This window comes from Larus michahellis, chromosome 2, assembly GCF_964199755.1.
Source record: "Larus michahellis chromosome 2, bLarMic1.1, whole genome shotgun sequence".
NCBI classification, from domain to species: Eukaryota; Metazoa; Chordata; class Aves; order Charadriiformes; family Laridae; genus Larus; species Larus michahellis.
In genome coordinates this window covers 56,688,259-56,702,094 of record NC_133897.1, presented here as the reverse complement: position 1 = coordinate 56,702,094, position 13,836 = coordinate 56,688,259, and the positions used below count along the sequence as shown (strand labels likewise).

The 13,836-nt window shown below is 41.3% G+C and overlaps 1 protein-coding gene across 9 annotated transcripts in view; it reads right to left on the bottom strand.

The window, feature by feature from the left end:
• SUGCT (succinyl-CoA:glutarate-CoA transferase) overlaps positions 1–12,391 on the bottom strand; it is a 336,115-nt gene extending 323,724 nt beyond the window's left edge. For 8 of the 9 annotated variants that reach the window (XR_012585571.1, XR_012585572.1, XM_074575598.1 and 5 more), the window contains exons 1-5: positions 12,156–12,391; positions 8,411–8,462; positions 8,242–8,315; positions 4,791–4,876; positions 3,956–4,006 (exon numbers count right to left, since the gene is read on the bottom strand). Coding sequence is in view for 7 of the 9 variants with exons in the window: in XM_074575598.1 (XP_074431699.1) it covers positions 3,956–4,006; positions 4,791–4,876; positions 8,242–8,315; positions 8,411–8,462; positions 12,156–12,321 (429 nt within the window). In the remaining 2 variants the exon portion in view is untranslated. The remainder of the gene's footprint in view (positions 1–3,955; positions 4,007–4,790; positions 4,877–8,241; positions 8,316–8,410; positions 8,463–12,155) is intronic. The other variant, XM_074575606.1, reaches the window with a different exon arrangement.
• Between the last annotated feature and the right edge of the window lie 1,445 nt (positions 12,392–13,836).

Genomic DNA, 13,836 nt, shown 5'->3' with positions numbered 1-13,836 from the left:
GTGGAAAGAGACCTGGGAGTCCTGGTGGACAACAGGATGACCATGAGTCAGCAATGTGCCCTTGTGACCAAGAAGGCCAATGGCATCCTGGGATGCATCAAGAAGAGCGTGGCCAGCAGGTCAAGGGAGGTCATCCTCCCCCTCTACTCTGCCTTGGTGAGGCCGCACCTGGAGTACTGTGTCCAGTTCTGGGCTCCCCGGTTCAAGAGGGACAGGGAACTGCTGGAAAGGGTGCAGCAAAGGGCTACAAAGATGATTGGGGGACTGGAACACCTCTCTTATGAGGAAAGGCTGAGGGATTTGGGTCTCTTCAGTCTGGAAAAAAGACGGCTGAGGGGTGACCTTATCAATGCTTATAAATACTTAAAGGGTGGGTGTCAGGAGGATGGGGCCAGGCTCTTTTCAGTGGTGCCCAGGGACAGGACAAGAGGCAATGGGCACAAACTTGAACATAGGAAGTTCCACCTAAACATGAGGAGGAACTTCTTTACCCTGAGGGTGACAGAGCACTGGAACAGGCTGCCCAGAGAGGTGGTGGAGTCTCCAACTCTGGAGACATTCAAAACCCGCCTGGACATGTTCCTGTGTAACCTGCTCTAGGTGACCCTGCTCTGGCAGGGGGGTTGGACTAGATGATCTCCAGAGGTCCCTTCCAACCCTGTGATTCTATGATTCTATGATCTGTGTGAATAGTTTGCTTTATCAAGTGAGAGAGCATGCATGAGACATGCTCACCTATCAGCTAAAGGCAATGGAAGGGAAGGAATGCTATCAGCTCCCAGACAATTGAATTCTCCCAAGTTCTTAATGAATAAATAGAAGAGTTAATTAGTTAAGGCAAAATACTCAGGAGAAAGGCATCCTCAAGGTTCTTAAGAAGAGCTTAGGGCAATAACTGCTGAATAACGCTCTGAAGAGATGCTGAGCCTTATTACAACATAAGGATGTCAGAGCATGGGACTGGTGCACATACCATCACTGAAGAGAAAAAAATAAATGTCATTCAGGAAGAGATACAAATATTTGGAAGGCAGTTAACAGTGAGCCAAAAGCATTAGGAAGGAAGACAGGGCTACAAGTGGCACAGAATAAAAGAAACATAAAAAAAGACAACCAAAGAATAATTTTGTGGGAATCATGTAATTCTGAAAGAGCTGACCCTTGGACAAGCATTTTGTAGTGCTGTGCCAAAGGAAGAAAAGCAGCCAGAACTCCTGATGAACAGATTTATTCAGCTCACTTGATACTACTGACTGAATTATCAAGGCTGTGCTTTTGGCATCAACCTGAAGACTCCCTGCTCCTTTGCTTTTAATATGATTCTAGATTCTGAGATGTGCCCTCTTCAAAATTTATTCTAACCATGATACCTTTCTAAATAAAAAAAAAATTATAACCTTATTACTTTTCTTTGTAGGGCTTAGGCTCAGGACACAACTCATATTCATGTATGAGTAACCAGTGTGGCAAACTGGAATTTCTTCTTGACATCAATTACTTTATAGACATGAACACTACTTTTCATACTACATTGTTCAAATGTACTAACACAGTACATAGTTCAAATACATTGCTGAACCATGCCCAATTCTATACACATCTGTCCTGATGTAACCAGGAAACAACTGACAACAAAAAGCCTGTTATAGACAGCTTTACTTTACATATTTTATTTTGACAAAACTATGAACAGAAGAAGTTATAGTCTGGTTCCATTTGAGATGCAATAATGGAATGCCAAGACCTCGGCACCAAATACTTCCAAAAAGTACCATTCTAAATCAAGCAGAATGATGAACAACTCCACAAGTAGTCACATTTCAATAATGCCTCATCACCTCAGTCCGCTATGTTGCCATATCACAGATAGGGATGCCATTGATTTAAGGAACAGAAAGCTGTAGTGGTTATGAAAGCATTTTTAATAAAGGATAGAAACTATAAGAAATGACTTGGCAACAACACTGTCTGTCCTCACTTTTAGGTCAGTTCTGCAAATCTTGCAGTTGCTTTATAGTTTTTCCATGAGTTAGGTTTCTCATCACAGCTTTATCTTCACAAGTGAAAGAACTTTGCCACTGGGGATCTTCTCATTTCCACAGCCAGGGTGGTAAACATTTAACAGAGTTAGTTCTTCCACTGGAAATTCTGTAAAATCACATCTTCGGAAATAATTTTCATACATGCTTGACTATTTCAGTGACGTCAATCTAAGGAAAAAATATTGCTGCTGGGAGGAACCATTTGTCCCTAGCCCTAAATACTATTACTACCAGCTATCCTATCTTCAGTGTTGTGATAGCTCTACATTGCAGTGGTACAAGAGATCTGACCAGGAGGAAAAGAGTGGGAAGCCCCACACTGAGCTGAGCAAGAGCATGCTGCTCTTGAATGACAAATGAGGGAGAAGAAAGTTGCTGCTTTGATTTAAAAATCACACTGGATTTGAACTCAACCAGACACCTGAGCCTCAAGCACAAAAATTACATTGCAAATTCTTAAGTCCCCAGCTATTCATCTCCACAGACCACAAAAACACTCTCCATATTGCAGGCAGAAAGCTATACATTTAAAAACAGAATCAAGCAGTAATCTTCCTGCACCAATGTCAAGTTGAGAAAAGGGAACTTCCTAACCAGTGGCAGTCACATAAGCAGCTTACACTGAAGCCATCTTTTATCCAGCTCATCCTGACTCACTGGCCTGGCCACCTTTAACTCTTCAAACAGGTCCAGCCCACACACGTGCAATCAGTGGACATTTTACATAGTTTTTCTTTCACCATTTTTAAAGGTCAAATAACAAGGAACAAATCTAGTTGTCTTATGTGGGAGGAGCAATTTTTATAGCCCTTATTTAGAGTGTGACTAGTTTATCCAAAACCACCTCTGTGTTATACCATGCAAAATTATTCCAAATGTCAGTGTCTATTTCCAAAACCTTTAAAAGATAAACATACGACTTCATAACAAATAACAGTAAATGGTTCTGGTCTGCAAAGAGAAAAGGCACTGGAGAATCCTTGGCTTATAAACTCCAAAAATTTCCATATGAAGTGTCTTTTACAGAGCTGACAGAGAAGAAAATAGGTCAGAAGTATCAGACAACTTAATCTATTTGCATTTCATGCAATATTCCCAACAAAAAATACTACCAGACAAATTCTACTTATTGCATGACACGTAACAGTCTCACTGTGAAAACAGAAGTGATTAGAACTGATATTGAAACAAAGAGTAACAGAAGCCAGCTCACCTTCTTAGATGTGTTAGTACTGCAGGGCTAAAAGCACAGCACTAGCAAGTAGCAAGTCTTCTATTTCTCAATAAATAAAAAAGGGATGACAAAGCACAAGATTTACAGAATGTGAAATATGATGCCTTTATTAATTTTTCAATGGAAAAACGGATCACCCTTAAAATACCCTTACATTCCAAACTCAAATACTGAAAAAAAGAAATAAACATTAACTTTTATTTAAGGACAGTATTTCTCAGAAAGATGCACAGCAACCGAAGTCATGAATATACTGTAACATTAAAAAATCTGCAGATAGTGGAGCCCAATATCTCCTCTTTGTAAATTGCTCACTGACTTCATCAGATCACTTCAGCCTGAATCTTTCTAATGAAGTAGTACAGCAAGATCAAATACAGCAACAGTAAAAGGAAAGCACTAGGCTGTTAAACCGTTTCCTCACAATATTTAATTTGAAGTTTTTAAAGACATTTTCATCTAAGTTTATTATCTAAAATTATTAGAAATCACACTGAATATTGAGCCCAAAAGCACCGAATATAGAGGCTACATACTATAATTTAACAAGTTTACTGCACACATACATAGTTTTAAGTTCAAATATCAAATTAACACTTGAAATGCAGAGTTTATTCTGTATTAACTCAGGATCAAAACAATACAAAATAGGCACAGTTTGCATGCTATCAAAACCTACCTCTCTGATTAGCTTTGCTCCTTTTGAATCCTTCATGTTGATCGCAATACTCTGGGGACAAAAAAAAAAATACAACAGTAATTTATGTGAAAGCCCTTCTGGTGATTATCAGCCTCTTCTAAACATAACCACCAGTCAAGTTTCACACTACAGCTAAATGGAACAAGTAAATTTTAAGACACACCTTGCCTCCCCCTGTGCAAAAAGAAATTCTGTCAGTAAAGAGAGATGAACTGTCTCATCCATGGATCAGACAAGCACCAAAACATCTAACAGATGCGCAGCTGGGAGCTGAGCTGCAGTCTGTTCACTGTATGTTTGTGCAGCACCTACTACTGCAAGTACACATGGGGATACCAGAAACGTTTGTCCCAATGGCAACAAGCCATTAAGTAGCTCAGGCATGTCATGAAACTTCATCTTAATCCTGAAGTTTCACAAGCTACCTTTAGCCAACAGAACTGCAGTACGACACCTGCTCTCCTTCAGCTCCAGCTGATGTAGGTTAACTGAGCTGATGCACCTGAAAAAACTGACCCTTCAAATAAAATAACCCTTACTTTCAGCAGGGTCCATTTTCAGTCGATTTCCACCAGCAACTGAGAGAGGCAAGATCATTTGCCTCAGCTGACCAGGACACCATAGCAGAGTTTTGCAGCCTTTTTTGTTCAAAAGAACTCTTTGGGTTTCTCCTGAAATTTACTCATCATAGCTTAATGCCAAGGTAACTATTGCTCTATTATATATGTTAAGAATCAAACAAAGGAGAAGCGTTATGTCTGCAGTTATAACCACAGAAAACATAGGCTAATGTTCAATACCACACTCCATTTACCTTTTTATTTCTGTTGACACTGAGAAAATAAACACTTTCTGTTCCAGCAAAAGGTGGGCCCCAGGCTCTTGTATCATCACCAGCTCCTGAAAGAAATATCATCACATTTTCATAGTTGTCCAAAATCACACTAACAACAAATAAAAAGAATAAAGTTTTCCTCCAACATCATATTTAAACCACCTAAGCTTCATCTAGCAGGCAGGACAAAAAGAAGTTTAATATCTATTATAGGATATTTATGTCAAAAAAAACACCTAAAAGTGAACATGATTAAGAAAAGCGAACACAGTGTTTGCCAGTGTTGGGATTACTTTTAGGCTTTAAAATATTAATATATAGACACACATTACCAATGTATTTGTGGGTTTTTTTGGTTGTTTTTGTTTGCGGCTTGGTTTTGGGGTTGGGTTTTTTTTTGGGGGGATGGGGTTTGTTTAAGTTTTTTTAAACTTAAAGGAGAACTAAAGTGACATTCTTTTAGGCAGTCCAGAAGACTTTATTAGAAGCTCTCGCCCTGCACTGAGCCACACATCGCCCATGGTCAATAAACTATTCCTGAAACACTCTGGACACAAGGTCAAGATACCACTGATCTGCAACAACTTGTTAAGATGCAGGAACACCAACTAAAAGCAGCAGTTGCTATAGCTGGTGCAATCCCCCACCTCCAGCCCTTCCAGAAATGTTCCTGCCTTACAGGAAGGCAGGATGACATTAAAGCAGCTGCAGACACTGATGTCACTGTATCATTTATGCTTAATTTCCCATTTTAAACCTTTCTTAAATGTCACGAAGACTGGCAATCTATTTTAATTAGTATTAAAACTACGACTGGCAATCTTTTTAATTAGGATTAAAGCTAAATTCAAATGCAGATATAATCATCATCCCAAGTGGTAGCAAGCATGCACACTCCTATATCTATTTCAATATGTAGATTTTATCTATTTGTTAACTTCACAAGTGAAAACTTCCCTTAGCAAGCCAACACAGAAGACAGAAACAAGCTGGAGGACCTTCGGTCTTATATAATATAGCCACTCTCATAATTATGCTATACCCTATGGTAACACAAAAGTCTACAGCCATTTAAGATCAACTGTGGTGAATGTTGCACAAACATATAAATTACTCATCAACATTTGCACTTTTTAGTATCTCAAAGAACTATTTTGGTCCAAGCGGGAAGCTCGAGGGGGGGGGGGGGGGGGAAATATCTTCTGCATGTTACCACTTCAAGCCATTCAAAACAAAACATTTTAGTAATACTTTCTATGTAGGACCTTAGTGTGGCTACAATCCTTTATGGTTTAATACTCCTGTGAAACTAGGCATCCTTTCACAGAAAGAGCCGATTACTGACTTTCTAAAATGTTTGAAATTCAGAATTCTCAAGCTGGCCTTCTTCAATCACAAAACAAAACTCTAATAGCTAGAATGCAAGTCCCCACAACTGTTACTTCGTACTTAATCTCTGACATTGCTCCACTCCCACTACCTAGCCACCTGGAATAATACCGCTGTCAGTCTCATCTGATAGTACAAAACTGATGTACCTCCTGCCCTCTCACAAAAGTGAAAAAGTTTGAAACAATAGTGAGTGGATCAAAGATGACCCATAGCTTGATGTGATAAGACTTTTGTTAGACATTCAATGTTTTGTTAAGTGTTCAAATATTCAATATTTCCTATTTAAAATAAAATATAGGGAATGTAACATGTTTTAGTATCTCTAGTGTGTAATTATCTTTACTAGCTCATTTAAAAACTAATAATACCAAAAGAAATTTAAAACACAGAAACCTAAAGAAGGAAAAAACAGATGACATAATGTGCAGCTGCTGCGGCATAATTACATGCCTCAAATGTGTAATGATGTATAAAACTGAAAGCCAAATGCAGGGAATATTTCTAAAAGAGAACCAAATGCAATTTGTTATTCTTCTTGTACGGCCTTACAAACTAAGAAGTGTGGTTATTTCATAAGAATTAAGCATTTTTTACCATTACCCAGTCCTCAACAACTCTTTGAATAAGAAGTGTATGTGCTAAAAAGAAGCTAAAATACATAAAAATAAAATAAGTTCTATTTATGAAGCTAATTACCCAGAGGCCATCCAGTCAGACTCAGAAGGAGCTACACAAGTTTCTGCATCTGAAAACACACGCTCGAAGCCCGTTAACCTCAGACACTTTCAGCACTAGCATGACGACTTTCAAGCAAATTCAGAAACCTCCCTTTTCCAATGAGCTCCCATCTCCGTCTATACGGGAATATCAGATCCTGGACTTCAAAGATACAGTCAACTCAGGCAGAAAATATCTTTTGTTCACTCACCCAATTAGAAAGAAAGATTTATCTGACACGGTAATTTTTAATTAGCAATTAAAATTATTCTCAGGAGAAAGTTGATAGAGTATGCCAAGTCACCTTATACTCTACCAGTCAAAATGCTTGCCAGCCCCACTAGATCTGTATTATATTACACCAAAGCAGTGCTAACAAACAACATATAATGTAAATGCTCATATTACCTTTCTTACTTCTAATAATAAAAAGTGAAATAGAAGGTGGAGTTTCTGTTCCCAAAATTAAAGTGACTGTCATTTTATCAGTATTCTAGTCCTGAGTGGTGGGCTGTATTTAAATTTAATTTAAGTTTTATTTAAAATTATCTAAGATGTTTTGGCTCAGAGGGGACTGAGCTGAAGATTCTGAATTCCCAAACACCTTTCCCACAATTCTTATGTAACTAATTGCTGGAAGGACGTGTATGTTTGTTAGATTTTGTACACCAAACACTACACTTAAAAACTCTGTTTTAACCCTCTCGCTACATTACAAAAAACACCATACACCTAAGCATTCACAAGCCCAATTTAAAATCTAAGTGGAGTCCAAACAATTCAAACAAAATCAATTTAGTTTTGAATGATGGAATAAGGCACTTTAGCAAATGGTGACTCAGTATTGTTTTGTACATGAATAACAATAATCTGAAAAAGTTACCTGACCTTACAACTTCAACCTTGTCACACTCTTTTCTAAATATACACATAGACTACTTCTGATCAACATGCCCATATATGGAGCACAGTGTTAAGTTTAATGCAAGAAATCATACATGTATAAGCGAACCTACTAAAAACCAGTTCTCCACCACACCAGAAATAGTACAAGGATGTAAAACGTTCATAAAACTTGAGAACTGCTGGCTCAAACAGATATACAAATAGCTACAAAATTAATTATTTCTTAGCATAATACCATACGCACACCGTCACCAAAAACACATCACCAAATAAACATAATATTGTCCTTCTATATATTTTCAAAGGTTTTCAATCTTGCATTCTCAATCATGTATTACTTAAGATACATAAATAACTATTTGTTAAACTACACCAAGTTCTTCCTACATCTAAAACAGATAAATAAAAATCTTACCTGGTCTTTCCACTTTGATAACTTCAGCCCCTAGATCTCCTAAATTCATTGTGGCAAACGGCCCTGCGAGCACCCTGTAATATTAAAAAAAAGATTTTTTTCCTTAGTTTTTCCTATCAGGATATTTGCATCTAGCCAGCCTGTTCCAAATTACAGACAAAACACAAACCTTGTTAAATCAAGAATTTTCACACCATCCAATGGCTTTACATTACTAGCACCTGACAAAAAACAGAAAATAGTAACTTACTCTTGAATTATTTTTTTTTTGTAAGATATGTTTCTCATTGTTAGTCTGAAACACTTTTTTTATGACAGTATCCCACCATCCTCCCTCATGTCCCTCCCCAAATAGAGAATAATAAAGCTTTGTGCACAGGTAGTACATTAGTAAAGCCCTTCAAAGTTGGAAAACCATATGGTTAACATTGCAGAACCTGTTCTAAACACCTAGCAATTCTACCATAAAGCTACTTTTTAGAGATGTTTTTATATGTGCCTTCCACAAACACTCATATAGCTTTTAAAGACCTTAAGAAAGATCCAATAAAAGCATAGCAAGCAACATCAGAATGACACAAACTAAAACTAATGGGTAGCAGACCAATGTGAAGCACAGTATCATCACAAAGTGTTTTGACCCATGTAGACCTATGCACATACGTCACACACAAAAAAGAATATCTGCATTTCAAAAAAGAGGTTACAAAACTGAAGACAGAATATATGAACCAAAGAAATACTCGTTCTATCTTTAACTTCCAATGGCTGTTGCACATGGAAGATAACTACTAAGAAATTGCAACGCTTTCCTTCTTTCCCTCACCCTTTCCAACCTGACTATTTCTAAGAAACAACAGCAGTGGCAATAAGCATCACAGACGAGGCAAGCACTCTCATAGTCTAGACCACAGGTTTGTCAACTATCTCTTGGGTGACCTTGGGTAATCTTCTGCTAATTCACTGTCTTTAGTTGCACCCGGGGGGGGCGGGGGGGGGCAAGAAACACACACACACAAAAAAAAAAAATAATTCAAGCATATACTTCCTTACAGAGTAGGAAAGAGAAAAGAACGACAGTCCCTGAGTGCATGCAGGGCAGTGTGGTGCACCTCCCGAGTCATACAGGACTGAATGCCTGTGTCACCAGCTCCCCACTCCCTCCATCAGGTCAGAGCCACCCACATAACTCTCCCTCCTGTCTTACTGTATATATGGTAAGAAGGAGATGGAGATATATATACATACATAAAATAAAAAAGCCATAGAGATACAAAGCAGCATTGTGATTTCAAGGCTTCTGCTAAAAACGTTTTCATTCACTGTACTGCTCTCAATGAGAGCACGTGCATCCGATTCTTCAAGACATTTTCCTCAATCATTACCAATCACTCCAGAGGGATTTGAGTTTAACAGGTTTTAATACACATATTGTACACATTATACAGACCAAGCAGCATGATGGAAGTGTGCTTATCTAGGGACGGCCATGTATTTTGCATATTTCAAAGCCTTTAGGAAAACTTAGGCTGCCACCTGTCTTCAACGCTGCACACCTCAGTGAATGCTCCAGGTGGAGGAAAATATTTCTGCTAGAGTCAGGTAAACACCACAGATCCTCCAGCGTAACCTCAATTTTATTAAGTTGGCTCTAGTTGAACAAACACTTAAGCACATGCTTGTCTGTTAAGGCACTGGGTGCACTATTTCCTTCACAATGGCATTACTCTGTGTTTACAGACAATATGTAAGCAACAGCTTTACTGAAAAGTACAGCTCCCAAAAAAAAAAAAAATCATTTAAGTTAACAAAAAGGGTCCATCTTCCTCTGTTCTTTCCACAACTTTTAAAGCTGCACTCTCTTAGTCAATGGCTCACTTATTTTCCTCCTGAGCCCGCATTTACAGTTACTTAGATTTATCACAGATACAGTACCAGAACAGCAGCAACTTTTCAGAGCCAACAAGTTCTCTACCTGTGGCCGAGTTGCAGGAATCCATAAAGATATTTCTCAAAGAAGCCTATAAAGTGTTAAGATTAGCCTGTAAATATGCATTTATGCATAACTAAGAATCGTGAAGCCTTACTAACCGTATCACTCACATTATGGTAACATCTAACACTCCATTTAGGGATTAGGACTCACAATACTTGGAAAAGAACGGGAGAGTACAATCGTTGTTTCAGAGACAAACAGATCATTGTGAAATGTTTTTAATGACAATAAATAACGCTGATGTCCACAATGATGAAGAAATGCAAGAAAGAAGAGAGATCAAAAGCTTGCTTTTGAAAAGCTGAGAAAGAGAGGCATTAGAGTCACACAGATATTCACAAAAAAAAACAACTTATGGGACCTAGATTTGCATTCCAGCAAGACACTAATTTGCTAAAATGATTACAATAGAAAGCCTTTTGACTATCAGAAACAGCAGTTCTGGTACACTGAGCCTGAGTACCAGAGTACTACCAACGACTTATTGTGGGAACAAAAAGAAACAAAGACACAGCACAAACAAACAGAAGAGATCAGAATTAATCAGTATTGACCAGAAGCATACCTTTTTTTTTCCTCCCTCACCTCACTAGCCTCCTATCAGGCATATACACAAAGTTAAACTTTACCCACAGAGTGTTTTTTGTTGGACTTCTGTCTCAATAGTCTAAATTCTCTAAAATACAAACTCATGTTTTCTCTTGTATTTTTACTTTTAATTATTCCAGTAACTTGATGATAAAAAAAAAAAAATCACTCTCCAAGCTCTAACTATATGCTATCTGTCAACTCTTTATTCCCATGATGCTTGAAGTTACTGTAAATTAGACAGCTATATGTATTTTATAAGTAACTTTAACAAAGAATAAATAGATCTACTCACTTTCGATATGATTTACACTCTTTAGTTAAGCTCAGTAGGTTGGTCTAATGCACCAATGCATAAGCAACCAACACAGAGACCATTCTATAGATCAGAGGCTAATTTCATGTCATATTCCCAAAAAAAGCATTTCTTTATACTTGTGACAAAAGAGGGCACTGAGAAGAGAGCTGATTAGTATATTTAATATGCAAATTAACAGTAAATACCTAGATTTCATTCCAATTACATCCAGTTCCAGATGAGACCACTCCACAAAATACTGTCTCTACTTTGATTGCACAGTCAATATTTTGATTCATACATGCAGCAAGTTATGATCGAGTCCATCACTACCATGGATTAATCCACTATCAACAGGCACACTCCAACCGGGGACGCACTTCGTACGTTCATCCTGGGAAAGAGAACTCCTGAGTTCCCCTGATTCTAACGCCATCAACACAGTTGTTAGTATTTTGTTATGCCATTAAATAACAGAGGAATCTGAAAGCCAGAGGAAAATTACTTTGTTGCAGCTTAGTTTTATTTTAATTTAAAAAAACAAACAAACAAACGAGACAACAACGGTACGAAGTTCAGAGTTCTACAACCTTTGGAAGAAAAAAAAAAAAAAAACCACAGGCCCAGGAAGAGACTGACGGCGCTTTCCACCCCCCCACCCCAAGGCCAGCGCCGCCCGGAGACCGGACCCGCTCCCCGCCGCAGGCTGCCGGCGGCCCGGCAGAGCCGCTGGGAAAAATCCACCACGGCTGCACTCGCCAAAACCCCGCAGGGAGCCGAGCAGCGGACCAAGGCCGGCCGGTCACCCCCCGGCGGCACCGGAGAAGCGGGCTCAGCCCCCGAGGCCGGACCGCGGTGCTGCGAGGGGGCGGCGGCGTCAGAAGCCTCCCTCAGGTGTTCCAGGGCCCGCCCGCCCCCCACAGCTAAACGGCTCCAAGTCCGCGCCTCGGAGCCCCAGCAGGATTCAACGGGCGCGGGGGGCCCGGCGGGGCGAGGGAGGGGAGGCTGAGGAGAAGGGCGCGGCGCGGCTACCTGCCGGGGGAGCGCCTCCGCCCCGCGCCCCGCCGCCGCTGCCAGGGGAAGCGGCGCTCAGGGCTCTAGGGCAGCGCGGCGAAGCGCTGCCACCAGCAGCCTGGCAGGGACTCCTCCACAGCCCGCCAGGGCAACGGCAGCTCCTTGCCAGCCCGGCGCGCAGCATCTCTAGCGCTTCAGCGAGCGTCGCGAAAAGGTGCGCGCTTAGCCGCACTGCGCAGGCGCCGCCCCTTCCCTCCTCCCGCACCCGCCGGGAGAGCGTTAAATTGTTCCCGGGGCGGGGGGGCGCATGCGCGGGGCGCGGCCTTCGCGCAGGCCCCGCCCCTGGCTTTTCCCGCCCTTCGGGGCCGCGGCCTTCGCGCAGGCCCCGCCCCTGGCTTTTCCCGCCCTTCGGGGCCGCGGACCCCGTCGGTCGTCGCGGTGTTTGCTCCGCGGACGGACGATTCGTCTGCCCTATAAAGTAGTTGCCGGTTAGAAGGAGGCCTCTTCCGCTTTTCTTAGAGTGGAGGGCGCGGGCGGGCGGCCTTTGTAAAGAGGGAAGTATCTCACAGGTGTCGCTGCCATAATTCCAGCTGCTGTGTAAAAAGCTCAGTATTTATACAAAATAGACTCAAGGGTTTTTTGTTGGTTTTTTTATTTTATTGCCACGTCTAATGCCTGGACAAACCAAATGGTTGATGGCTAGAAACTTGTAGACCCAGGTCGGCGTGCAGTCTGCCACATACGTGGCCAAGGTGGCCAAGGCGGCCAGCAGCATCCCGGCCTGTATCAGGAGCAGTGTGTCCAGCAGGAGTAGGGAAGTGACCGTCCCCCTGCACTCGGCACTGGTGAGGCCGCACCTCGAGTACTGTGTCCGGATTTGGGGCCCTCACTACAAAAAGGACATTGAGGTGCTGGTCCAGAGAAGGGCAACAAAGCTGGTGAGGGGTCTGGAGAACAAGTCTTGTGAGGAGCGGCTGAGGGAGCTGGGGTTGTTCAGCCTGGAGAAAAGGAGGCTGACGGGGAGACCTCATCGCCCTCTACAACTACCCGAAAGGAGGGTGTCGAGCGGTGGGGGTCGGTCTCTTCTCCCAAGTAACAGGCAATAGGACAAGAGGAAACGGCCTCAAGTTGCACCAGGGGAGGTTTAGGATGGATATTGGGAAAAATTTCTTCACTGCAAGGGTTGTCAAGCTTTGGACCAGGCTGCCCAGGGAAGCGGTTGAGTCGCCATCCCTGGAGGTGTTGGAAAAGATGGGTAGACGCAGTGCTTACGGACATGGTTTAGTGGTGGTTTTGGCAGTGTTACGTTAATGGTTGGACTCGATGATCTGAAAGGTGCCTTCCAACCTAGGCAATTCTATAATTCTATAGAACATTGCCAAGATGGAATAAAAATAAAATACCTCCACAGTGGGTTTCTGTACTTACAAGGTAGGCGGTTGTACTGGACACCATTAAATCCTCTCACCAGCACAAGGTAGATCCTCGGTCTCAGTTTTGCTTCACTGAAGGTGCGATGTTGCTTACACTGTAAGCGATATCTTCAGTTGTATACAGCTATGGAAGGGTTAGCTTGAATTGACCTGTAAGTAATTCTTCCCTGAGCCATCAGACTATTATTAGTTTGCGTTAGGACAGAGTGGAGGGCTTATTGTAGGAACACCGTGGTGTCTTCTTGCTCTGTAATAGGATAAAAAAG